This window comes from Leopardus geoffroyi, chromosome A1 (assembly GCF_018350155.1).
Source record: "Leopardus geoffroyi isolate Oge1 chromosome A1, O.geoffroyi_Oge1_pat1.0, whole genome shotgun sequence".
Classification (NCBI taxonomy): domain Eukaryota; kingdom Metazoa; phylum Chordata; class Mammalia; order Carnivora; family Felidae; genus Leopardus; species Leopardus geoffroyi.
The window spans coordinates 116022217-116047548 of NC_059326.1; the positions used below are offsets into that span (position 1 = coordinate 116022217).

Below are 25332 nucleotides of genomic sequence, written 5' to 3' on the forward strand. Positions count from 1 at the left end.
TCCAGAGATAAAAGGAACAAGAGAGCTTTCAGGAAAATGGGAGGTTCAGAATAGAACAGCCAGGATAAAATAAGCGAAAAATACAAAGGCTAAATGGATTTATTTATTCAACAAATTTTTTTTTCTTTTTAAGGTTATTTATTTAGTTTTTTAATATAATTTATTGTCAAATTGGTTTACATAAAACACCCAGTGCTCATCCCAATAAGCGCATCCTCAATTCCCATCACCCATTTGAGAGAGACAGAGACAGTGTGAATTGGGGAGAGACAGAGAGGGGGGGCGGGAGAGAATCCCAAGCAGGCTCTGCACAGTCAGCACAGAGCCTGATGCGGGACTCGAACTCAAAAAACTGTGAGATCATGACCTGAGCCGAAACCAGGAGTTGGAGGCTTAACCGACTCAGCCCCCCAGGAACCCCCCAATAAAATTTTCTTTAGCATAAACTGCACAGCAGGGAGAGGGAAGGGACTGGAGTAATAGAGTAATGAAGACCCCACTCCCTGCTCTCAAGGAACTCATACTACAGTAACGAGGAAAAACCTTTCAATGTGCAAATGGAAGACATATCAAGAGAAATCATAATAGGGAGTTCAGATAGAGAAAGCGAGTATAATGGTTCAGAACCAAGAAAACGGAAGAATACTTGAAAGTTTTGGAGAACAATGTAACCAATGAATCTAGTAGTAAGAGGACAGTTTTAATTTTAAGGCCAAGGCCTATGAGCCTGAAATCTGGAGAGAGAGAGAGAAGGAGAGACAGAGAGAGAGACTGAGAACTTGACTTGTGTCTTAAGAGAGAGCAGGAAAAGTTAGTGCCAAGGGGCAGGGCAGGGGGAGGGGTAGAGTTCACAGTTATGGAGCATTTACCATGTGCCAGATCCTCCTCTAGATGCTTTTTACGAATTAACCAATTTAATCCTCATAATATCTCTATGTGGCTGTTGGTATTATCCTTGCTTAAGTAATTTGCCCGAAATCACAGTTAGGAATTTGAAAGCAGAATTTTGAATCTGAAAGATTAGATTACCCAGACCATGTTCTTAACTGCCGCACTAAATAGAGGAGGGATCTTCTAACTAAAAGTAAGAAAAAACAGAAGAGCCAAAACAGTTATTCATCACATGAATTTATTAAAGTTTGTTTATATACAGTTGAGATAAGCTATAAGATTATAAAATGAAATTTTTACCCCCAAGACATTGTTACAATTTGGTAAATATTAATGGTTTGCCTCAAAGGTTTTGTATTGATTAGATACTATGAATGTAGAATAATGCAGAGGAACTAGCTGTGTCTCTGGAACACCGTCTTAGGAGAAAATGTTATCTTCTTGATCTCTCAGGAGATAGAGGCATAAAGGTAGGCAAGGTAATCCTTGGCAAAGCCCTCAATTTTTCATATAATAAACTAATGTTCTTTATAACCAAGCTCATTGCAAATATGTATTTATTCAGTCTCTTTTTTCCTTCTCAGCAATTTAAGAACTGACTTGTTGGCTTGTTTCATTCAACAGTACGCTAATGAGATAAAATTGATGGGTTTAATTCCTTTATAGCTCCTTTAGCCATGAACGGCACCCTTAAACTTAGCATACATGAGCTGTTGAGTGACTCCTGAGACATTATGTTTGGCTCAGAACAAGTCTATCAACATTACACAAAAGATAATGCTTCACTGAGTGTCTCACAATAGATTTCTAGGACAATCAAGAATAGATACTTGGGAAGAAAGTTCGATATAATATACTTACTCAAACTGCCCCTACCTGCGTTATACAGTTGTAATAGTCTTTGCCCAACTTCATGAAACACACTCAATCTTGCTTTTAGATAGCAATCAATCAATGAATCAATACAAAAATGACCTCAGTTTCTAATTGCTTATGGAGAATTTTTACCTGAGGACAAAATAATAAAAACAAAATCAGTTCCAACTCAAAAAAATGAGACTTTAATATGCTAGGAATAAAGTTATCTGAAGCAAGTTATGTAATTTCATTGAGTTATAGAAACCTACAAATCAGCGACAGAGCTTTATTTAGCAGATGGTACTTCTCAGTAAACGAGATGCAAATTTTTAAATGTGATCTGACATCTGACAAGGCCACAATAATAAGGGAAGTGCTTCATAATTATGCAAGGATATTCAGTGAAGAAAAGGATGGTGAAAGATAAGGTTAACATGAAAACCTATCAGACTGAGAATGAGGATAAGTAAATCTGCAATCTCAAATGAGAATAGAAATGGCTGAAATTAAATCAGAAGCAAATAAAATAAAACGAGGGGCGCCTGGATGGCTCAGTCAGTTAGGCATCCGACTTTGGCTCAGGTGGCTCAGGTCATGATCTCACCGTGAGTTCCAGCCCTGCATCATGTTCTGTGCTGAGAGCTCAGAACCTGGAACCTGCTTTGGATTCTGTGTTTCCCTCTCCCTCTCTGTCCCTCCCCCACTCACTCTCTGTCTGTCTGTCTCTCTCAAAAATGAATAAACATTAAAAAATTTTTTAATAAAAATAAAATGAAAAAAATTGTTGAAGGATGTTAGTAAAGAAAGTGTAAAGTTTTGGTGTCTGGTATTTCAGAGTATAAGTGAAAACCCATGGTCTTGGAAAGGGCTGATATTTAAAACTTCTCCAAAGCAGAGGAGAGGGAGAAAGGGATAAGGAGATGGAGAATTAGTTGACTGACAAAGAATGCAAGCTAGGAAGAAAAATTGTCTAGGTTCAATTCTTAGCTCTGTCACTTAGTAGCTGTGTGATTTTGGCAGTTTCCTTAATCTGTCTGCACCTCAGTTTTCTTATTTGTAAAATGAGGCAAATAAACTTACTTATAAGGCCATTGTGAGGATTTTATGAGCTGATATACAGAGCAGTTACATAGTTTTAGATACATAATAAGAGCAGTACATAAATGTTACACTTTGAATGAAAGATACCTAAAGATTAACATCAATAGCAACATTTAATCAGAGAATCAAGAAGAAATCTGGTACAGCTATGCAATCCTTTATCCAAAATCCTTGGGACCAAATATGATCCTGAATCAATTTTTTAAAAATATTTTAGGAATATAACATGTTATACTATCTATATTTTACTTAACCAGTGTTGTCCTGGGCAGCAGTCTCCAAACAAACACATATTTCCATAATGAAATGCATCAATAGTCACACCAAATGGAATAATGAAGACTTTAAATAGAGTTATGTCTGTTCAGATCAGTTTTTACACCAAAAAATTAAAAAAGTGTTTTGGATTTTGGATTTGAAGATAAGGAATTGTGAAGCTTTGTCTACCATAAATCTTATTGTATTAAATAATGGAATAATAAGCATGGGAAATACAGAGCAATAATGATATGAAATGAAAAACTTTACTGAAAACCTAATGTGTACCCAGAAAATCTAATGACTTTTTCTCTCTTAAGGAAAAAAAAAAAAAAAAAACAGATGTGTACATAGTTACCACATGGGATGTTACCTGGATTATAGCTGGGTGACTTTATGCAGCATAAATTTTTCATGATGCCCAGAACATCTCCCCAGATGTTCGCATGAATGACTATTTCAGGTCTCTGCTCAAATGTTACTTCCTCAGAGAGGATTCCTTCATCACTCCATTTAAAATATCACATGGGAGGCATGTGCACACACAATCACACAGTGAACTCTTGCCCCTTTACTGCTTTTTCTTTTAAGCACTTACCACTATCCAACATTATCTTTTTTTTTTTAATTTCTTTAACATTTATTCAGTTTTGAAAGACAGAGAGCATGAGCAGGGGGAGGGGGCAGACAGAGAGGGGAAACACAGAATCCGAAGCAGACTCCAGGCTCTGAGCTGTTGGCACAGAGCCCGACGCGGGGCTTGAACCTGCACACCGTGAGATCATGACATGAGCCGAAGTCGGCCCCTCAACCGACTGAGCCACCCAGGTGCCCCCAACATTATCTTATATATTTGTTTATTATCTGTCTTACTAGACTGGAAACTCTATGGAAACAGAAACTTGGTCTGTTCAGCACCTGGAACAATGTCTGGTGAATAGGCAATGGATGGATACTGTTCAATAAATGATTTAAGAAAACGAGGCTGATAAACAGTGATGGGTTCCAAGAACTAGTCCTGATATAGCAGGTAATACTTTCCAAAAGGAAATTCAAAGCAAAAAAAAAAAAAAAAAAAAAAAAATTAAATGCCACCATGCCACCTAAACATCAGCTGTAATATGTTTATGTAATATACATATTAATGGAATTCCAGAATAGTAATTTAAAAACATTTCTTCCCTATACACATACTTATCAAGCAAATATTTATGTGCTAAGAGGTAAAAACTAATTATTACACTTACATTTACATTTCATAATTAATTTTGAGTAGGTAGACAAGAAGAAAAGGTATACTTAAAGTTAAAAAAGACTAAATATTAAAGAATCACCAAATAAAGATACAAAATATTAAAGAAAGAACTTACTTAGGGTTTTTCCCATGGAAGATTCTCTTGATTTTTCCCCTGACATATTTGACTCACCACTGAGGGAAACCAACTGATTTTCATCTAATTGGAAAGTGCTACTACATTCGGTTATAAAAATGGTCTAAAATAGCTTCAGAGGGCAGTGGAATCTGGTTGTATGTACACACCCACTTATGTATGCATGTATTTAATCTTGCTCCAGGTAGTAAAACTGCAATACATTTATATTTTAAAGTAAGCCAACAAGGGAATTTTGGGGTCACCATAAAACGTGCAACAAAGTTCAATAGTACTTTCAGTGCAGATAGATCCACTGTTTGGAAAGGCCCAGCTTTGCTCTTCATTGTCTCTTCATCTCATCCACATGTCAGCTATGACTTGGGAATTACTTTTTAAAAGAAGGAAAGGAAAGGGAAAAGTACAGATTGGAATTTAGGCCAAAGAGTGACAAAAGTATCAAAACTAACTACCATTTTCAAGTTACCATACTGTATATTACAAATTGACATTCCATTGATCGTGGTTAAAATACCATCATTTCAACATGTGTGCCTTTTGCACTTTTTTCTTTCCATTATTCTTTAAAAAATTTTTTTAATGTTTTTATTTTATTTTTAAGAGACAGAGACAGAGCACGAGTGGGGGAGGGGCAGAGAGAGAGGGAGACACAGAATCTGTCTGAAGCAGGCTCCAGGCTCTGAGCTGTCAGCACAACTTGAACCCACGTCCAGAGCCAAAGTTGGACCAAGTCGTATGCCTTACAGACTGAGCCACCCAGGTGCCTCATTCTTTCCATTACTCTTAAACTGAGAAGAAAGAAACAAAAACAAAAGAATATTCCAACAGCAGTTTAATGGCTTTCAAACTCTGTTACCTCAGATTATGCAAGGATTTTCCATTAGGATTACTTGAAAAAATAATGGAAATTGAGAATGTATATGTTTCCCACAGGAAGAGGGGCTCCCTGAAATAAGACAAATTAGCACACATATCTTGGCCAAGTGTTGTGAATCAATGACTCCAGGATAGGAAGAAGGAGGTAAAAAAGATGAAACCAGACAACCAGTACCAAAAAAGATCAGAGGCTCATCGACAGTGAGATCAAGTTTAAATAATTACTGGCCTCTTTGCTCTCAAGTGGTATTTGATGGTATCGTGGGTAGGAGGATGAGGAGTGATTTGCCACAGCTCTAGACCCTCAACAGAGGATTCTGCTTACCTGCTTTTGAGAATGGTTCAATACCATGTTAGCATTAAAGGAGTAAACTAAACGGTCCACTTCAATAAATCTTACATCAACAAAGAAAAAGCCGTCCTTGTTTAAGTGAAAATTCCAGATCATCAACATAATCTGTTTCAGGGCATATATGAACTATACAAGTCTCATGCTTCTGACTCTTGTCTTCAAGTCCCTAAACTGGAATAAAACCAGATAAATGCCTGAGGAACCACTTCGCACCCCAAACACGTGCAAACTTTGTTCAACAGAACACTTTACTGCCAAAATGGAGTTGGCAGAAGTTTGGAGCAAAGGCCCCCAGGCTGCATGATTTGCTGGCACCAGAGAGCTTAAAAATCTTAACATAATACTGCTGAGTTTGAGCCCTACCAACTTGCTTGAGACTCCTTCTCTAAGTTTGATCTGAGAAAGATGGAAGCTGCCATCAAGAAAGACTTTATTAACACTTCATCCTCTACCCAGAAATAATTTGATTTCCCACTCCTGATGAACATACAGATATATTCTTGGGTAGTTTTGTTTACTTATAAATTTACAACTTATATTGTAAATCTAACATAGTCTATTCTGAAATACATGTAAATTCAATTTTGTTTGGTGGCTTGGATAAAGGCGTACAGGGAAACCTACTGCAAAAAGATTGATTATGATGACGTTCTACTTAGAAAATACTGATCTAAATAGCTCCCATACATGATTCAATCACAACTGATTACCCTCAAACACTGTGGCAGAAATTCAGATGTAGAATATCTATAAGTTGCTATCAATTTATATATAGTTTAGTTTGTATTATCACTTCTCTGAGTTTGAGTAATGGTGGTTTAGTTTGTATATGAACAATTTAGGAAGTGAGGAAAGGAGCCAGGAAGAATTCTTCTCTTTCACAAGGGTCAACAGTAAGGTGCTATTTGGGATCCTCTTAAGCTTGATGCAGTCTAATGAAGAATTATAAAATTATTACAATTATAAAATTGTAGTTAGGGGTGCCTGGCTGGCTCGATTGGTAGATCATGCAACTCTAGATTTTGGGGTCATGAGTTCAAGCCCTACCCTGGCAGGAGAGCTTACATAAAAAATAAATAAAATTATAGTTAGAATAATGGCAACTATACAAACAGTAACTTTAAACTTGTAAATTTTTAATATGTAGTATTGAGAAACTATGGTTTGTTTTGGAAGGTTATTTTGTGCTGGTTCAATAGGAGATCAGGTTTAGAATAAAGATGCTACTTGCGCCTCATATACCTAAAAAAAAAAAAAAAAAGAAGAAGAAGAAAAAGAAAAAGCTCTTTAAAAACTTTCAAATCTTTTCCTTCAGTAACTCCATGTATTAATTTCTCTGAAAGCCTTTCTGTTTTTCGTCCTCTGGAACCTCCTAAATATTCTAATTCTCAGATATGATTTCATATTTCTAATCTCCACAATAGAGTTGGATGTATTTAGGACAAAACACTCTTTAGGATATCCAGTTGGAGAAGACTGTAGTTTTAAAGATATTTATATAGTAGTGCTGCCACCTAAAGATGAGGTGAATAAAGAAGCAATTCAAAAGAAATGACCCATCATTCTTAAACCTGTCTCAAAAGTTTTTTCACCTCTAACTAGGGATTAATAAACACTTTGTTGTTAGTATAGAATCTGAATTGTTTCACAATAACTTATTGCACAGCTGTGATTTTCTGTGGCAGGGAATTCCAACTTCAAACCTTTTAAAGTCCTCTGTGATTTGGCGACTCCAGGAATACCTCCAAAATTTCTCTGAGACATTAGCACTGACTACAATACATGGGGACGGGGGACAGGGGCATCCAAAGAAACCCACAAGTAAACAATTGAGGGATTTCTGGTTTAGTGGATAAAGTAGGTGATACTAGATCCCTTTATGGGTCACAGACTCCTTGCAACTCTGAACTGACGTTTTTCTAACTCAATTTTCTCATCTATAAAATGGAGTTAATTTCATCTCACTCCTACTTGCCTCAAAGGTTCAACTTGATAAGCTTCCTAAAAAAAAGTCCAGTCCTATAAGTGAGTTTAAAAGTTTAATATTGCCTAATAAAAGGGTATTTTACCGTGTATTGCAAGGTAACTTCAAAATAAAATATGCTCAGCTAAATAAGTTAGGACAGTGGCTAAATTTTTAACTACAGAATGACTTCTCTGACATCTATTTAAATCATGATAAAGATGGTTAAGGTAGCTTTTTATTTTGCAGCTGATAACTTTTAATTGACCCATCTTCCATGACGCAGTGTTGCAGGACAGAGATGTGACAGCATACAAAGTATGGAAGAAAGTTACCGTGCACCAAACATCTTGTCAAACTTGGTAAGCTTTCAAGAAAACTCTTAAAGGACACTTTATAATTCTGCATTTCGCCCCTGCGTAGTAATTTATGAAAATTAACTCGTCTCTTACATTTTCTCCCTCTCAGCCCAAGGACGCATAAATAATATTTATCAGGGTTTTGTCCTTAGTCACAGTCCCTCAAAGGGGCCCAGTTTCACCTACACTGCGTGGGAGGCTGGGCAGCAACCCCACGCTTCCTGTCAAGGATTCCTGGGGCTTAAGCCTGAACGTGGCCTCGCCTCTTTCTTTTTTATGCTAATTCTGCCCTTCTAGCCCTCTCGGCAGGCGTCTGAAGACCAAGGTGAGACCCTCCCGGGAGATAAAAGGTCTATTGCCTCCTGAGAGATGCGGGCGGAACAAGGGCATAGGGAGAGGGTGACAGGGTGGGAGCTGCACGGATAACGACGCTTAGGGCCCTAGGTTGGAGCCGGTGCAGGCCCTACAGGACTCTAGACCCGCCAGAGCCTAGCTCCAGCCTTCAAAGCCCAACGCGGGTTAAGTCCTCCTAGGGGCGCCACGGGCGGCGAGTGGAGGAAGTGCGCGCAAAGAGGCCACAGGCAGCCCCTTCCTCAGACGCGCCTCAAGGCCTGGGCCCGCGGGCTGTTGACGCGCCAACGGCGCAGAAGGCGCGCGCACGCGCAGGAGGAGGGCGGAGGGAGCGCGCTCGGCGCCCGCCGCCGCGGCGACTGAAACGGAGGGACGCGAGGGCGGAGGGCGCGAGCCACGGGGGGAGGATGGGGGAGAGATGGTGGGTAGCGCGGAGCGCGCGCTGACGTCGCTCGGAGTCACGCACGGAGCGCCGGGTTACGCGCCGACGTCTGGCTGCCACGACTTGCCGTCTGCGGCGGCGGCGAGCGGATCCCGCAGGGGAAGGAGGAGGAGGAGGGAGAGCCAAGGGGGCTGTGAGTGAGCGGGAGAAGCAGGGTGTGAGCCGGACTTGCCCGCGGGAGGGAGAACGAGCGAGAGCCGGGCCAGCCATCCGAGCCGCCTCCTCCTCCTCCCCTCGGCGTCCCGCCCCCGCCTGCCAGCCCGCCCTCCTTCCTCTTCAGCCGGCTGAGCCCGAGTGAGGCGCCGCTCAGCTCGCGCTGCTGTCCAGGACAGGTGTGCGCGCGCGCGCCCTCCTCCCCCTCCTCCCCTCCCCCTTTCCTCGCGCCAGCCTAGCGCCTGCCTCGCGCGCGCCCTCCCTCCCTCCAGCCCGCGCCCTCCCTCACCTGCGGCAGGACAGCGCCCGCCCGCCAGGGTAAGCCCCTCGCGACCTTCCCTGCTGCCACTGCCACAACTCGAGGTGCCGCCCACCCTGTCCCCTCTAATTGCCCTCTTTGCCCCAGGAATAATTACTGTACCATTGTAGACATCTTCGCACCCTCCCTCCGGGGGCTCAGGCAGTGCAGCAACGCCCCCCCCCCTCCCGTAGCGCACGAACGAACGAACGGACTCCCACCTCCAAAAAAGAACAAAATCACACGCCCCTTAAAAAAAAAAAAAGAAAAAAAAGAAAAGGACATTCCTACCTCTGCTGACGGTAGTAGACCACCAGTGGTGCCGTTTGCTTAGCAATCCCTAAGCCCCATTTCCCCTGGCCATCTTCGCCCGGGCCTGGGACAGTGCGCCAAATGTGGCCGACACTCCCTGCACAGCAACCCTGGCAGGAAGGGAGAGGAAGGAGGGTTCTAGGCTTCACTACCAACCCCTCCTCTCCTCTGTTCAACCCCCACCCCCGCAATGCATACACCCGCCCAGGATGCGTTGTAAAAATAAAAAATAATACATTGGTGCTGACATCGCAGATGAAGGCAGGCCCAAGGATGGGTGGCTCGAACAAGGCGTTTTTGCTGCCCCACGGAGCTAGGTCAGCTCAACAGCCTCCTCTGTCTTTGTTCGGGGGCAAAAGGAACGGATGCGAAGCTGGAGGGTCTTCCCTTTGAGTGACAGTGGGCTCCGGAGGCGGCTGAGGTGTCTTTAGAAGGGACCCCCACAAATATATCTGCCTTGATTCTGAACTTGGAGAGAGAAAGGCCCCAGTCCGGCTAGGGCAACTTTCTTTGGCTCGTTGCTGTCTATCCCCAAATAAATGCCACCTTCATTTCCGCTGTGTGTGAGGGACCCTTTTGAGGGTTCTAATTCGTTCTGTCGGGCCAGGTGCTCTTGGAGAGCTTTTTGCAGCGGTGTCTGTGGTTGTGTCCCGTGTCCTTGGAAGGGAGGTCCCAGTGCTTTGTAATAGACGGAATTTGGTTTGACATCTTTTGGTAGACTGAGAGAGGAGAAAAGGATTTTTTGTATTATTATTGCTTCAAGACCCCCACTGCTCCCAGCCCAAACTGACGTTTGCGAATTGCGGCTTTGAAAATTGGAGTGTTGAGTAGAGTGTGGAGAGAGTTGCTGATTTCATTCCTTTGGGTACTAGTAAAACCTTTTAAGTATCAGCCGGAAGAGAGTGAGCTATTGACATTTGCATCGGTTCTGTTTGGGCCTTTTGGGTACATAAAATGTCGGGTTCTCGGAATCTTTTATCGAATTTAGAATGTGTGCTACGTTTATTTAACTCTTTTGCAAATGCTTACAGTGAAAACGTTTTGTGAAATGCGAGGGTTCTATCACATGGATTGTTCTCTTCAGGTTTTAAATGTTTAATTCATATCTTTAAACATTAAAATAGCATTGGAGAGGCATAATTTTGAAGATTAGGTGAGCTATAGAAGGACAATGTGCTTTTAAAAAATGATTGATGAAATACTACTACTATTAGTCCTTGTTGTTGTTAAACGTTAACATTTACTTAAGAGTTTCCTTTCATTTTCCTGGTAGATGGCCATGAGAAGAAATGGGTAATTCCTCCACTTTGAACACTTGCAGTACAACATTCCAGTTACTTTTAATAATTTGGGTATTGAAGATAATTGTGTAGTTTAAGACAGGCATTTAACCTAAGCAGCACTTGAAAACAATTTCTAATGTTCTTGCTTCTCTTTTGTTTTGGAAATCTGTGATACTAATCAGCATATTGTTTCTGTTGGGAACTCCATAACTAAAAGGGTTTATTACCCAGAGGTAGATTCTCTCCCTCCAAGTTTATTTTATAAATGTGTGTGTGTGTGTGTGTGTTAATTTTTGCTTTTAAAGACTAAAGCTTATTAGAATCACCCGTAGTTCAGGCTGAGGAAAATTGAAGCTTTTTTCCTTTTTGTTCTGCCTAATGTTTGTTTCACTTGTGAACAATATTTGTTGGTAAGAGTTTGTTAACGGCATAGAGATAGTGGGATTAAAAATAAAGCAATCTCTGTTCTCTTCAAAATGTGTGTGTAGTATTAATAAAAGAGCTCAAGAAATCTAGACGTTTATCAGATTTTTTAAAGTAGGCAAACTTTGAGTAGAAAGGGAATATTTTTTGATGATTTTTAATTAACACTGATATTTTGCTGCATGTTAATTTATTTCGTTTCCTCTTTGCCTTTCCTGCATTGTATTGAAAATTTCAATTTAATTGTACAACTGTTTGTTTCAGAATAACAAATTCAAGAGGCTAAATACTAGAACACTTTTCATTTACTAAGTATATTATTTAGGTAATTAACAAGTGGCTAGAAGTCATTTTAAATCTACAAATTTTCTAATGGATTTTCAACGTTAGGATGCAGATCTAACTCTGAAATTCTTTTTAAGCTTCTAAACTTTTTAAGACCTTCCTCTGAGACAATATTCATTCTTCCCAGACTGCCTTTTAAGGCTACCGTATTCTGTAGCCTAAGGAAAGCCGCCTTTCACCATCTCCTTCCTAGTCTGACCAAAGCCCCACATTTACAGGCTTATCCTGAAATTAACTTTTTGAGAAGTGAAAATGTGCTGAATATCCAATTTATCATTGAATTGTTTTGGAAAAGCCATTATTAACCTTGCTTACCTTTTAGATACATTTGTAAAATAGGGGACAAGCTGGTATATAATGGTAGAAATTTTATACATATATAATAAATAACGTAAAATAAGTAAATGCATATTTATGTGAAGAGATCCAGGTCTCAGTGGTTTGCTGACTTGAGTTTAAAATTCCCATTTTGAACATGCAAATGATATTTAACTTGTGTTTTGTCTAGAAGCTTCATCAGTTGCTTGTGCGCTGGGGAACTAAGAACTCAGTTGCTGGTGACACTTTTTCAGAAAATCAGGGTGTTCCCAAAGTCAAACTGCTTCAGAACCCCTGGATATAAATGTTTGGGACAGAGAAAAGAGAAATTTAAACTCTAAAGTTGGTCACGGAAGGTGGGCATTTTTAAAGCCCTTGTTTTCTGTCCTGGGGGAAGCAGTCATTAGCGTAGAAGAATGGGACCGGCAGGCGCGTGTCTCCTCATCACAATCCCATTGGGCTTCTTGCTGCTAAGAGCTTTCTTGAGGGGGCAAGCGCTTGGTTCTGCGCAGGGTAAACCCCAGAAGAAGAGCAGCGGCTCTTCTAGATCAGACGGATCGAAACAGATCTTAGCCTCAGTTTACAGCTGGAAGCGTAATGCCCCGCCCTACTCTGTGCGGAGACCCTGCCACTCAGCCTTTGCGTCCCAGTTTGGGGCCAGGGTCTATCCAGGGTCCTGATCGCTACTGTGTGAGCTTGAAGGAGCCTCTGCTTTTTCTCGTTTTAATTCTTTCGCGGTGGGAAGTGCGCCAACAGTTCTCTCCCCTTCCTTGCAGACTTGGGGACAAGGGAGGGAGTTTAGAAAAATCAGCAATAAAATGGCACTACTCGGTACTGGAGGATGCCCCCAACTAAGGAAAAGTTCTTTATGGAGCCCAAAGCCTGGATTTCTGTCTGTCAGAATGGGCCTCCCCTTCAGGGAACCATTTCAGGGACCATTTCAGGGACTAGTAGGTGGTTCTGGGGCTGGTTCCCACAGCACTACTCCAGTTTGCTCTTTGGTAGCCATAGTGCTTTTCCCTGTTTCTTGCTCTTTAGCGGGAAGTAGCAAACATCAGCCCAGAGCCAGAGTAGCTAATGCTGGGTAGAACGGAGCCCTTGCTAAAAGAAAAAGCAAGCTGTGAATACTTCGGAGGCAGGTTTGCTCAGGAGGTGAAGGGATATATTAGGGAGCTTTGAGGGCTCAGGTATTGACAAGGTTTAGGTCCTAGACTTATCTGGGTTTCGTGATCCTTAGTCCTCTCCAGCCCTTTCTTTTCCAGGAAGCTTGCACAACTGTGGTACTCAGCTGTCTGTGAAGCTGAATGAGGGAGGGAAGACTCCTTACTTTGGGGGTTGAGGGATGTTGGGTGGGAATGGCACCCACAGATGGGACAGAAACACTCTTCTAAGGATGGAGGCAACAATCCATGTTTGAGAAAGCCAGGAGTAAGGCTGTGATGTCTATTCCCTGAGCCCCCTGCAGAAGGTGATAAGGAGAATGTAGGGGTAATGGCAGGGGTTCTCCTGGAGATAGGCCTGAGCTTCCCCACAACTCTTAGAACTGCAGACTGCAGGGAGGGAGTATGAGCGTTTGCTATATATGTAGGAGAAGGAAAACAGGCCCTAGATTATGCCTTAGATCTAGGAAGAAAGAAATCCCTTCTTTCCGAGTCTCTTTCTGAGACCAGAGACCCCCTTTAGCTGTCACTGTCCAAAGATTCATTGGTTAATTAATGGTTGGTAACCTAGCTGTCTACCTAAAAATCACTAATCATGTAATGCTTTACTTTTTTGAGAGGTAGGGGCTCTCCTGGACACTAAGGAGTTTCTGGGAGGAGGGGTAAAAGGGGCGAGCGAACCTGCGTTAATGAAACCCGTAAGGAAGTGCGTTTCCCAGGAAATTCCTGACATTTTTAGCTCGTGAATTTACTAAATCTTGCTTGGTTTTCTCCTCCATTCTGGGTCCTTCCAGAGGGGAAGAAGAGTGGGTTAGGGGCTGAAGGCTTGGCAGGGCCTGGTTCATCCGCAGAGCTGGCCGGCAACCCAGGCTGGGCTCAGCCTTGAGCAGGGTGCCCCCCTTCCCCAAATCTCGGAAGGAGGAGGGGGAGGCAGGCGGGCAGTTGTGGTCCCACTGGGGGCTGGTTGAAGGTTTTTGGGTGAACGTGGGGTTTCTTTTTGATTGTTGCTTGGGGGGAAGGGCAAAGCCAACGAGAACAGGCACTGCGGGCACCCCGGCCCTGGTGCGGCTGCCGTCCTCTGCTTGGCTCCCCCCGCCGGTGAGTGCGCCCGCCCGCCTGCCCGCCCGCCCGACTGTGCGGGGCTGCGGTTGGGGGGAGGGGGGAGCGGGATCATCTGAGGCCAGAGCCGCTGCCGTGCGCTGGGAGGGGGAAGCGGCGGGAGCGAGGGGAGGGACGGGCTAGGTGTCTGCTGCTCCGCGCCACTGCTGCCGGCGCCCCGTCCTCATCCTAGGCAGCCCCTTCTGCAGCTAAGGGTTACCGCCGCACCACCTCTCCTGTTCCTTGCCCGCCTCTGCGGCCAGGGCTCTGCGGTAGGAGATAGCCCAGGCGGGCAGTGGGTGGGCCTGTCTGGGTTTGGGTTTGGGTCTGACTGAGGCCCACATGTAAGGGGGTGGCCGTGACTTGGTGTCCCCTGTCTGCAGCGGGCTCAGTAGCGCTTCACAGGCCCTTCCCTCCACATCCTCTCTTCGGGGTCACTGGAATGCAGAACTCAGGCCCTCTCCCTGTGCTTAGTATGGCAGTCCCCTTCTCACCCCTGGTCCCCCAACTCCCTGGGCCGAGGCCGCCCAGGGTCTGGCCAACAGCGACAGCCACAGTGGTGGTGGCGGCAGCAGCTGCGACGCGGCGCGTCCCACAACCTCCCCCCCCCACACACACACACGCCAGGGGTGTGGGGTGAGGGCCGGCGGGTGGGCGCCGCCTGGCGGGCGGGCGGTCGGGGGGCTGGCATCAGGGAGGGGGCGAATGTCACGTGCCGGCGGGCGGGTGGGCGCGTACAGTAGGGCGCCCTGCTACTGTACTGGGGAGTCAGTGCCCTGTTACCGGGTCTCGTCTCTCCCGCAGATCTCGCGAGAGTGGCTGACTGGCTGTGGGGGTTGCGGCGGCAGCAGGCGGAGCCGGGGAGGGAAAGCAGCGGCGGCTGAGGCGACTGAGGCGGCGGCGGGCGGAGCGGCAGGCGGCGGCGGCGGCGCGGCGGCGGAGCGCAGCATCATGGCGGACCGAGACAGCGGCAGCGAGCAGGGTGGTGCGGCGCTGGGCTCGGGCGGCTCCCTGGGGCACCCAGGCTCGGGCTCGGGCTCCGGCGGGGGCGGTGGTGGCGGCGGGGGCGGCGGCGGCAGTGGCGGCGGCGGCGGAGGGGCCCCGGGGGGGCTGCAGCACGAGACGCAGGAGCTGGCCTCCAAGCGGGTGGACATCCAGAACAAGCGCTTCTACCTGGACGTGAAGCAGAACGCCAAGGGCCGCTTCCTGAAGATCGCTGAGGTGGGCGCGGGCGGCAACAAGAGCCGCCTCACTCTCTCCATGTCAGTGGCCGTGGAGTTCCGCGACTACCTGGGCGACTTCATCGAGCACTACGCGCAGCTGGGCCCCAGCCAGCCGCCGGACCTGGCCCAGGCGCAGGACGAGCCGCGCCGGGCGCTCAAGAGCGAGTTCCTGGTGCGCGAGAACCGCAAGTACTACATGGATCTCAAGGAGAACCAGCGCGGCCGCTTCCTGCGCATCCGCCAGACGGTCAACCGGGGGCCCGGCCTGGGCTCCACGCAGGGCCAGACCATTGCGCTGCCCGCACAGGGGCTCATCGAGTTCCGCGACGCTCTGGCCAAGCTCATCGATGACTACGGAGTGGAGGAGGAGCCGGCCGAGCTGCCCGAGGGCACCTCCTTGACTGTGGACAACAAGCGCTTCTTCTTCGATGTGGGCTCCAACAAGTACGGCGTGTTTATGCGAGTGAGCGAGGTGAAGCCCACTTACCGCAACTCCATCACCGTGCCCTACAAGGTGTGGGCCAAGTTCGGACACACCTTCTGCAAGTACTCGGAGGAGATGAAGAAGATTCAAGAGAAACAGAGGGAGAAGCGAGCTGCCTGTGAGCAGCTCCACCAGCAGCAGCAGCAACAGCAGGAGGAGACCGCCGCTGCCACCCTGTTGCTGCAGGGTGAAGAAGAAGGGGAAGAAGATTGATCAAACTGAATGGAAAAAACCCACACACACATGCATACACACACACACACACACACACAACCACACACAGAAAATATACTGTAAAGAAAGAGAGAAAATAAAAAGTTAAAAAGTAAAAAAATAAAAAATAAAAAAAAAAATAACTGTTAACTCCAAGGGAGCACCACCCACAGAACCTCCACCAACTGACAGTTTCTCTTCTTGACTTGCCACCCATCGCTGGATGTTGTCCACTTTATCCACCATATAAAACAGTAAGCAGCTGCTAAAAACAAAAAACAAAAAAAATACAAAAAGTAATAACATTATATGAACTGTGTTTCCTACTTGATTAAAAAATATAAAGAACTGAGTGTTTATTTCCCTAATTAACCAAGAACTTTTGTACACGTTTAAGCTATTATTATTAAAAGTGTTTGCAAAATGGTCAAGATTATAATATTGCTGAATTATATAAAAGTCCTTTTCATGTTGAGCTAACATTTGACTTTAGCACAAAAAAGAGATATTTTAGAACACGTAAAATAATATTTTTAGTTTTTCTCATTTTGTTACCAAATTTCAAACCTTACATGGAGGTTATTATAGTATATTTGACACCCTATATACCTGTGATTAGAGATGTGTATATATATGAGGGCTAGGCATGCTGTGTGTCTGAGCTTTGTCTAAATGTTATGCAGAAGTTTGTAGAGTTAAAGGTACGTAGGTTTAATTCATGCAAGGTAAACAATAAGTGCTCTCTTTTATACAATATGCATTGCATCTGGACCTTAAACATATAAAAATGGTCAGTGAAACTTCTGTGAACATGAAGAAATTATTAAAAAAGGCATTTAAATGAAATTTGCTAAGTTGTGATTTTTACGGTTGGAACCAAAGTTATTCAATAGTCAAAGGAAAAAGAGGAAAGAAAGAAAAAGGAAATCTCCCATAATATTTTTCTGCATCTGTTTGCTTTGATTGAGTAGGTGTTTTGTCATTATTGTGTATATGAGATGTATCGTTCATAATATATTTTTTTTATTATGTGTAGAAAGATTTTAAAAACTTAAACTAACGTGCAGCAATTTCCAGTGAACCTGTACTTGGACATCAGGTAGCAAGTCTATTTGTGGTCACTAGCACTGTCTCCTAAACTAGTAAGAGGTCTGAAGCTATTCTTTGATTTTTGCCAGTGCTATTAACTTATGTAGACCTGTTAAAAAGCAGAGCAACACAATTATAGTTATCCTACTGAGCCATGGATTCTGAGTTTCATTTTAAAAGTGAAAGCCAAGTTGGTATGTGTAAAGGATTTCCATGTAGCTGTGGTGCTAGTTATTACTGGCTACATTATATGCTAAGTGTATTTGTGTTCCCCAAGTGTACAAGCCTTCTATCAAAAGTATGTTCTATAACTCATATATTCAAGGTGTAGGGTATGAAAATGCAAAGCTTAGGAGAGCACTTTACCAGGCTGGTGTCCTCCAAACTGAAATTGTTTGTATCGATAGTCTTTTACAGGTTTTCATTTAAAGATGTTCGTGTGCTTTTAATTGACAACTAACTTCTTGCTGCTGTATAGTAAAATATTAATATATTTTTATCATTAAACTGCTGCATGACTATCATCTTTGAGTGAAGAGAAAATGTTATAAAAAAGATGCCTTAAACAGTACATTTTGGTTTGGAATTCTGTAGAAAGTATTTTGGTTTAAAAAAAAAAAAGGATCTTGTCTGCTATAGAGAGTTCTGGGGATGGAATTGTTTCTTGGCAAATCCAGCCATATAGATCTTACTGCTGTATGTAGAAGACACCACCTGTAGGAGCTGGAAGGTATCAGTGCTTCTCACATTGTAAAGCATTGGCCTAGGAAGGTGAAACAGTTGTCTTTTTGAAGGATTTTTTTTTCTGCTGGTTCTTTGGGTTTTGATTTGATATTTTTAAGCTCCCTGGTTGAGTGTGTTGTCTTTGTTTTTGAGATCTACTGTATGTGTTGAATAACAAGCTATTTCCATTGTACTGTGCATTTTCCCATTAAATTGTTTGCTTTTAATATTCATACAATGTTAAATATGAGGTGACCGTACAATAGTTAGGAATTTCTTTACTTACAAAATCACTGGAAATGATTAAATTGCTTTTCCCTTTCCCCCAAGGTGCATTTTTCTTATTTCCATATAGTAAAGTTGAGCTTTTACAGTGCATAATGTGACATTTGGAATGCTTATCAACTGCATGTAAACATTAATAACCTGCACTTTTTTGTCTTAAGGTTTGTTGAGCTGTTTTGTTCACTGTACTTTTACTGTGATATGGAAAAGACTGCATTCTCTGTGCTGTTACTAGTTAGGAAAGAGAATTGCTTTGATTTTGTCTCTTGTTTACTATAGCTTCTTAAAGTTAAGCCTTGTACTACAGGTTGTTGGAGTACTCCTAGATCAGTGTTTCATAGTAGCCAGCAATAAGTAGTGCAAGTCAACAAAAACACAGCAAACTTAGGCAAAGTGTCCTTTATTTGAGATGCGAGTTCTTTCATGAGGTTTTCTTTAGGGTCACTGTTACCTAAAGTGAAACCTTTCTTACCTACAGACTTCAGATTCTGCTTGGAATCCTACCGGATCAATAAGCACATGTATTGTGCAATTGTCTTTACACTATAACAGTTAAACACAATCTTACTAAGATTTTGAAACCAGTGTCTGATTTATGGTCATTGGGTTTAAAAAGAAATCCACATGCAAATATTTTAAGACTTAAGAGGTGATCTTAGAAAAGACTAAGTGACTGTAAAGATGCTCTTTTTTGCATCTCACTTTACCTCCCCAAGCACCCTCCCAACCTTTCCTCCCTCTACTGTTTCATCCTTTCCCCACCCCTCCCCCCAGGTGCTCGGTACTTTACCAAGGTTCTATATCTCAGTGTTTTATGTTGGAGTTTTTCCTTGTTTTTTATTTTACTAGTTGGTAAACCCTGTTTGTGCTGAAATGAAAAAGGAAATGGTATATTTGACCATATGTGTTATTCATAGAAGACAGTATGATCAAATGTGCCAAAAACAAGCAAACAAAACTTAATTCCTGACAAGTATGCCTTATTTTTAATGATCTGCTTTGTCTTACAATTAAGGTCCAAGAGCTTGGTTAAACTATATTATTTGCCTAAGTATAAAAGAAAACTTGAAATGCATTGCAATATTGACGTTCTTTAAAATGAGAGACACTGTCAAGTAATTTAATCCAGAGATCAGCCACCAGATTTGAAATGCCCATATATGTGTGTATGTTTGGTGTTGTTCGTTTTTTTTTTTTTTTTCTTTTAAATCACCAAATCTTTTTTTAAGCTACTTTTTATTTGTGCCTCCTATTTATCATGCTGATGTTAGAAGCAGCAGTCATCCAGCCACAGAGGGAGCTAAAGTTAACTAACCAGAACTGTAGAAATCATTATACATGCCTTTGACAACAAAGGAAGTTCATAAGAAAAGCCATGTCGGCTTTTCCTCTACTAGATACAGACTGAAGGTAGATGAATATTTGCCAAATGGAAAAGAGAGACAATGTGAGTCAGGAAAGACAAACTTTCCCAGCTTCCTAAAAGCCATGGAGAGTAGAAACCAAAACCCAACAGTGAAATAAAAACCTTGAAAGTCTCACTTTCTAGTCCCATGCAGGGGTTGAAATTTGACTCAAAGTGGAAAATATATCGATGTGTTTTTTAGGTCTTCACATCTAGAGATGGATAACTATTCCAATTTGATTGTTCAGGTAATGGAGAAAGCTGCTAGTAATTTTAACCCCTGCCTAAAGAAGACATAATTTCATTTGGGAGCAAATACTTATTGCCTTGAAAAATAGCACTGTAATAGCCTATGATAATTAGTTGTAGAATAACCTTTATCCCTTTTAAACTATGCAAATTATTAAATAAGTGTAAATTAGGACTCAATTAAAGATAGTTGATTATATTGCAATCAGATGGCATTCACAAACTTAACTGGAGCATATACAAATGAAATCTATTAGTCTAAGAGTTTTGTATGCTAACAGAAAAATATAATTTAGCTACCTATTCTAAAAATGGTGAATATTATTAATATTGTATAATAGGACTGGGAAGACTGCCTCCTTTTTTGAAGAGAGAGAGATTAAGGATTTTTATAATTGTTTTTCATCAAATTTTAATATTTTTGTCAAATTTTTAGGTATTTAATTTGTAAAACAGTTTGCTTTGTACTGGCATACAGAAAATAGGGTATTGATTTTAAACTTTTTGAAGCCAAGTGATCAAGTACATTTGTAATAAAAGTCAATGGATATATATCAGTTGTACTCACTGTTTTCATTTCTTATTCTTACCAATATAGGAATGCTGTACTTTTTCTGCAGGAACACTGAACTAAATTTGGGTGGAAGGGAGGGGAAAAGATCAGTCCATTGATAATGAGAATCTGGGTGGGTACCATGGCCCAAGCACTTTATATATAATCTTTAAGTCAATTAAGATTTGGTATATTAAAAAAGATGCATATATCAATTTTTTTCTTCCTGTTTTCATATGGAACTTGATGTTTGTGGGGGTTATCTCATTCATTGTTTCTTTGCTTTAACATTTTGCATTTGGCACTGTTGAAACTTTCTAAACATTTTTTTTTTTAATGACATGTTGGGTTATATGCCAGCCATGGAGAACCCACCATGGGCATGATTACTTATATCTCCCACACGTGGTTCGCCCTCTCTTCTTCAATATTCCCACTCATTTTCCCATATCTCACACACACAGACACACACACACGCACACACACACACACAGACACACACACACACACACACACACACACACACTCTTCCAGATTATTTTTAAATGGAGAGTTCTGAAATTGTTGCTCTAGTTGTTTTCATAGCTCCACAATTCATTTTACTTTACATGTGAATATACTTTTAATATTTTCCCCATTAAAAAAATCAGATACCAAATCTAATGACTTTTTTGCAAGTTATTTCAATATCAGAATGAGATCCTGCTTACTATGTAAAAGAATGCTAAAAGAAGCGAATCTTCAGCAGCTTAGGTTTGGAACAATTGGTGATAACTCTGAGTATAACATTTATAGTTGATTATCCTTAAATTTGAATATCTTAATAATTTGGAGCAATATATACTTCCTCATCGAGAGTAGAATGAATAGGAAAGAGATTTATCAGAATTGCTTAAGTGAATAAATTCACTAAAGTTATTTGTGCAAAATTGTTAAAGTTTATCTATTTTTAAATCATTATAATACTTCTGGGTTTTTAAATTGCGAGTTAACTGAATTTAGACCATTTGTAATGAAGTACATTATAAAACTAAAATGATCATTGTTATTGAAACTACTGTTTTCACTCAGCAACATTAATTACTATAGAGAATTTGCAATATATTTTTAAGAAAAGGTGATTTTAATATTTGGGGAGTTATTTGATCCTAAAAACCTAGATTTAAGGCCTAGGCCGTTTGACAGGCTCTTTTCAAACAGAATTTTCATTATTATGGGCTAAGTGAAGATCATCTAAACTAGCATTAGCATGTCAGGTAGAATTTCATAATGCAAAAACAACCAAGTGAAAAGTAAAAGATATGATTGGTTTCAAGCCCACAATTTGTCATCTTCCAGCTGCTAAACTGACTACCAAGTTTTGATGTTGAATGGTCTAGGCAATTCATGTCATTAGGAAAGCTGAGTATGGCAGAGGTCATTTGTTAGAAACATTTTTTCTTATAAAAATTTCATAGTTACTCATGTATTTTTATTTTGTCCCCATATTATGTTTGGTATTTGTTTTCTTTCTTTTCCCCTGATGTGCTTTGCTTTTGTGGAAAATTGTCTTGTTCGATAGGTAGAAACATGGTGGTGATCCTCTATGTAAAATAAAGTTAATTACAGACCCAGAATATTTCATTCATTTTGGAATTGGAAGAGTTTTGAATTTTCATGAAAGCATACTTTGTTTTGGTGATGATTAGGAATCTGCTTATTATTTAAAATTTGGTAGCATTTCATGGAAAAATTTAAGCTAAGAGTTTAATTTTCTTTATTTAGGGAATACTTTAATAATTCAAGAGCCTCCAAGTTCAAGGACCAAACCTTTATATTCTGGAATTTTGAGAATCATGGAAATACTCTTCTTAACATGTGTTTTAGTCTAAACTAGATTAAAACAGAAGGATCCTTGGAGGACTTAAGCTGTCCTTATTGTGAAGTAGCAAACTTACAGGACAGGTGACTTATGTATTCACCTGGACTAGCTTAACTAGTGATGGGCATCAGCTAATGAGTTATTAGATACATGTTGGGATTAGGTCAGACTCCCATTTAGCTGGAGTGGATTGGCAATTTCCAGTGTAGGTCGTTGTTGGTGGCATTTGACCTACCTCCCTACCATGTACATTTGGCTTTTTTTTCCCTTCCATCCTCCTTTTTCCTTGTTTCTCTCTCCTTTATTCTTCTCCTTGCCATAGTCCTGCCAGTGACACTCACGCTTACCCTTTTAGGAGGGAAGTAAAGAAATTGCTGGCTCCTGCCTTAGAACATAGCTAACTGATCCCAGAAAGATTTCTGTATGATAAGATAATTGTGCAGTTTTTCTGAGTGCTATTTTCCCTATAGTCTTAAGTTGGCAGTTTGAAGGGCATCGAAATTGTTAAGAAATTTGTGAATTGAAGAGAGTAAGAAGTATGTGTATTTTAGGTAAGTTACTGGAGGCTGAGATTTACTGGTTTGGAAATTTGAGAGCAGAAAGGGAAGAACTATTTAATGTGTTCATGAATGGGAGTGTGAGTTATATAAGCGAATGGTTTGGAGGTAAAGTGGGAGAAATTGTTACTAGAGGTAAGTAAAGTTTCTAAGATGGAGTCTTAAATGAGAGTTGTTTGCTAAGGACAATGAAGTTGATATTCACTAATGAAGTTTCAGTAAAGCCAGAGAAAATGGGTCCCTTGTTGGTTATGAGAAAGCTATTGGTCTGTAGCTAGTTGTTAGGATGATGATGCATTATACAAATCTATTTTCAGGTGTAAGATGTTTGCTTTTCTGGACAAATTAAGTAGCACAATTGTGGAATGACAGCTTTTGTGGTCAAAGCATGTTGGTACTAGGGACTTACTATTTTGAGGGAAAGAAGATTAAGAAAATTTTAAACTGTTTCAGTTATCATTTTAAACTGTCAGAAAGTTTATTATACAGACTATTTTCCTGGGCTCATGTTACAGTGTAGTTTAGCTTTACTTCTCAAAATTGTCCTTAGATCAAAGCATTAGATTTTCCAGTTCACAAAGATCTATATTGTGTTTGTTTTTAGATAACCTTGAGCCTTTGGTCCACATTAATTTCTTACAAGAAGAGAATAAGCCAGGTAAAAACACTAAACTATAATTTTAGGTATTTTTCAAATTTTTTTATACTTGCAGTCCCACCATTTAACACTGTGGGCCTATGAGACCCTCAATAATATTATATTGCTGAAATTAGGTGACATACCCTCCCAAACTCTAATTTCTGTTTGTTTTCCCACTTTTCCTGTTACTTTAAAATCGTAGAATTCCCAAGTGTTCAGTGGTGGCAGATGTTAATAATATAATTTAGTGTATCTTAGAAGTTCTTATGTTCTTTGTAGGGTGAATTGATAGTGTTTAGATTTCTCTTCCCAGTATCCCAGGAACATTTTTAATTATTAAGATAAAGAATTGTTATAATATTTTGTTTTTAAATTGCATAATTCAAGTATATTTCGAATCTTTTTTAGTTTAATATGGACTTATTCTCAGTGATTCTGACAGATTATTTATTTCATTTTACCCAAATCTGTATGCATTAGTGGTAAAATTTCTTTAAAGATAGCTGAAAAAAGAGGTTCTGATTTTGTATCTGGAAAAGTAACTTTTTTTCCCCAAATATCAAGTTCACTAATAATAGCAGAATTCTTTTTATTATAATTTATTTTTTAGAGTTAGCACTTAGTATGCTTTTCGCATCATACAGATTTTAAATTATAATACACTTACATTCTATAACTTGTTCAAGTCCATGCAGAGCCTTGTTAAATAGCCCCTCCCTTAGGAATTGTTTTTTAAAAAGTGAATTCCCAAACCTAGTGAAGAACCAGTGATTTAAATGACTGCCTTTGAAAGGATTCCTTGAGTCTAGTCAATAGAGATAAATGATAGCCCATTTCCATGCTGCATACAGTTGTTAGGGTTTATAAAGTTGTCAATATATAAAAGTGCAAAAGCAGGAAAGATGTAAAGTTGCCTATAAAATTTCTAGTTTTCATTATTTGCACTATTTATCTTTGCACTTGATTTTTTGAAAGTTAAGACTAGTCACTTTCACTTTTGTTTCTAGTCTTTTCTAATTTCTTACAGAATTGTTTTCAATATCCCACCCAAAGCAAAACTTATATGCAATTAAATATGCTTTATAAGTCCAAGAAAATATTTCTTAGTGTTAGCTATGTAGAACAAAAATTTGTTTTGATAAAATTTTTAATATGGGCCTTTATTTGCCAATGTAATCCTTTGTAAATGTGAGCTTTATTAAACTATTTGAATAGACAAAATGAAAGCTTAGGATAGAAAAAAAAAATATATATATATATATATGAAACGATGTCTTTGAGATCCAGCTTCTAGCCTGAGATGGCCTGGTTTTGGAGTGTTGATTTGTTTTTACTGAAGTCAATGGGATCTGAGTCTAGCTGGGTATTGGCTTAAAAAGCTGGAAGTGAAGTGGGTGGCAAGTGGCAGCTCCCTCTTTCATGTAGTTTTCCATAATGCTCATAGAGTTTCATCATGGTCTATGTGATATAACTGGTATTGAAATAATTACATTAAATGAGTATTCCTTTTTGGAATTCAAGGTTCACTCACTTTTTGAGGGGGGGGAGGGTGGCAAGGGATAAGAGTCTTTATTTTAACTAGAAGCATTCTTATAACCTCAAGATGTGCTCTAGAAAGAATAGGAGAACAAGATGTGTACCTGTGAACTTATTTTTTGTCTTAGTGAGGTTGTGAAACACAGTGTTTAAAATTGCAAAAAAAAAAAAAAAAAGTTGATAGTTTTGTCAATAGAACAGAAATGTGTTTTGGCTAAAATTAATTTTTGTAAGTTATTTAATTTTTTTCATTTTATATTCCCTTTCCCATAGCCTTTTAGG

At 40.8% G+C, this 25332-nt stretch overlaps 1 protein-coding gene across 4 annotated transcripts; it reads left to right on the plus strand.

The window, feature by feature from the left end:
* The first annotated feature begins 8270 nt into the window (after positions 1-8270).
* Positions 8271-20455, plus strand: PURA (purine rich element binding protein A). 4 transcript variants are annotated; one of them, XM_045446054.1, is made up of 2 exons: positions 8271-8374; positions 15037-20455. In XM_045446054.1, exon 2 carries the CDS (start codon positions 15184-15186, stop codon positions 16150-16152), a length of 969 nt encoding a protein of 322 aa, XP_045302010.1. In that variant the 5' UTR covers positions 8271-8374; positions 15037-15183; the 3' UTR covers positions 16153-20455. The 4 variants fall into 4 exon arrangements, with proteins under 4 accessions (XP_045302010.1, XP_045301983.1, XP_045301992.1 ...); XM_045446027.1 differs by lacking the exon at positions 8271-8374 and adding an exon at positions 8841-9313; XM_045446036.1 differs by lacking the exon at positions 8271-8374 and adding an exon at positions 8841-9174.
* The last annotated feature ends 4877 nt before the right edge of the window (positions 20456-25332 follow it).

Coding starts and splice junctions, on each gene's coding strand:
- PURA (XM_045446054.1), top strand. CDS start 15,184: ATGGCGGACCGAGACAGCGGCAGCGAGCAGGGTGGTGCGGCGCTGGGC.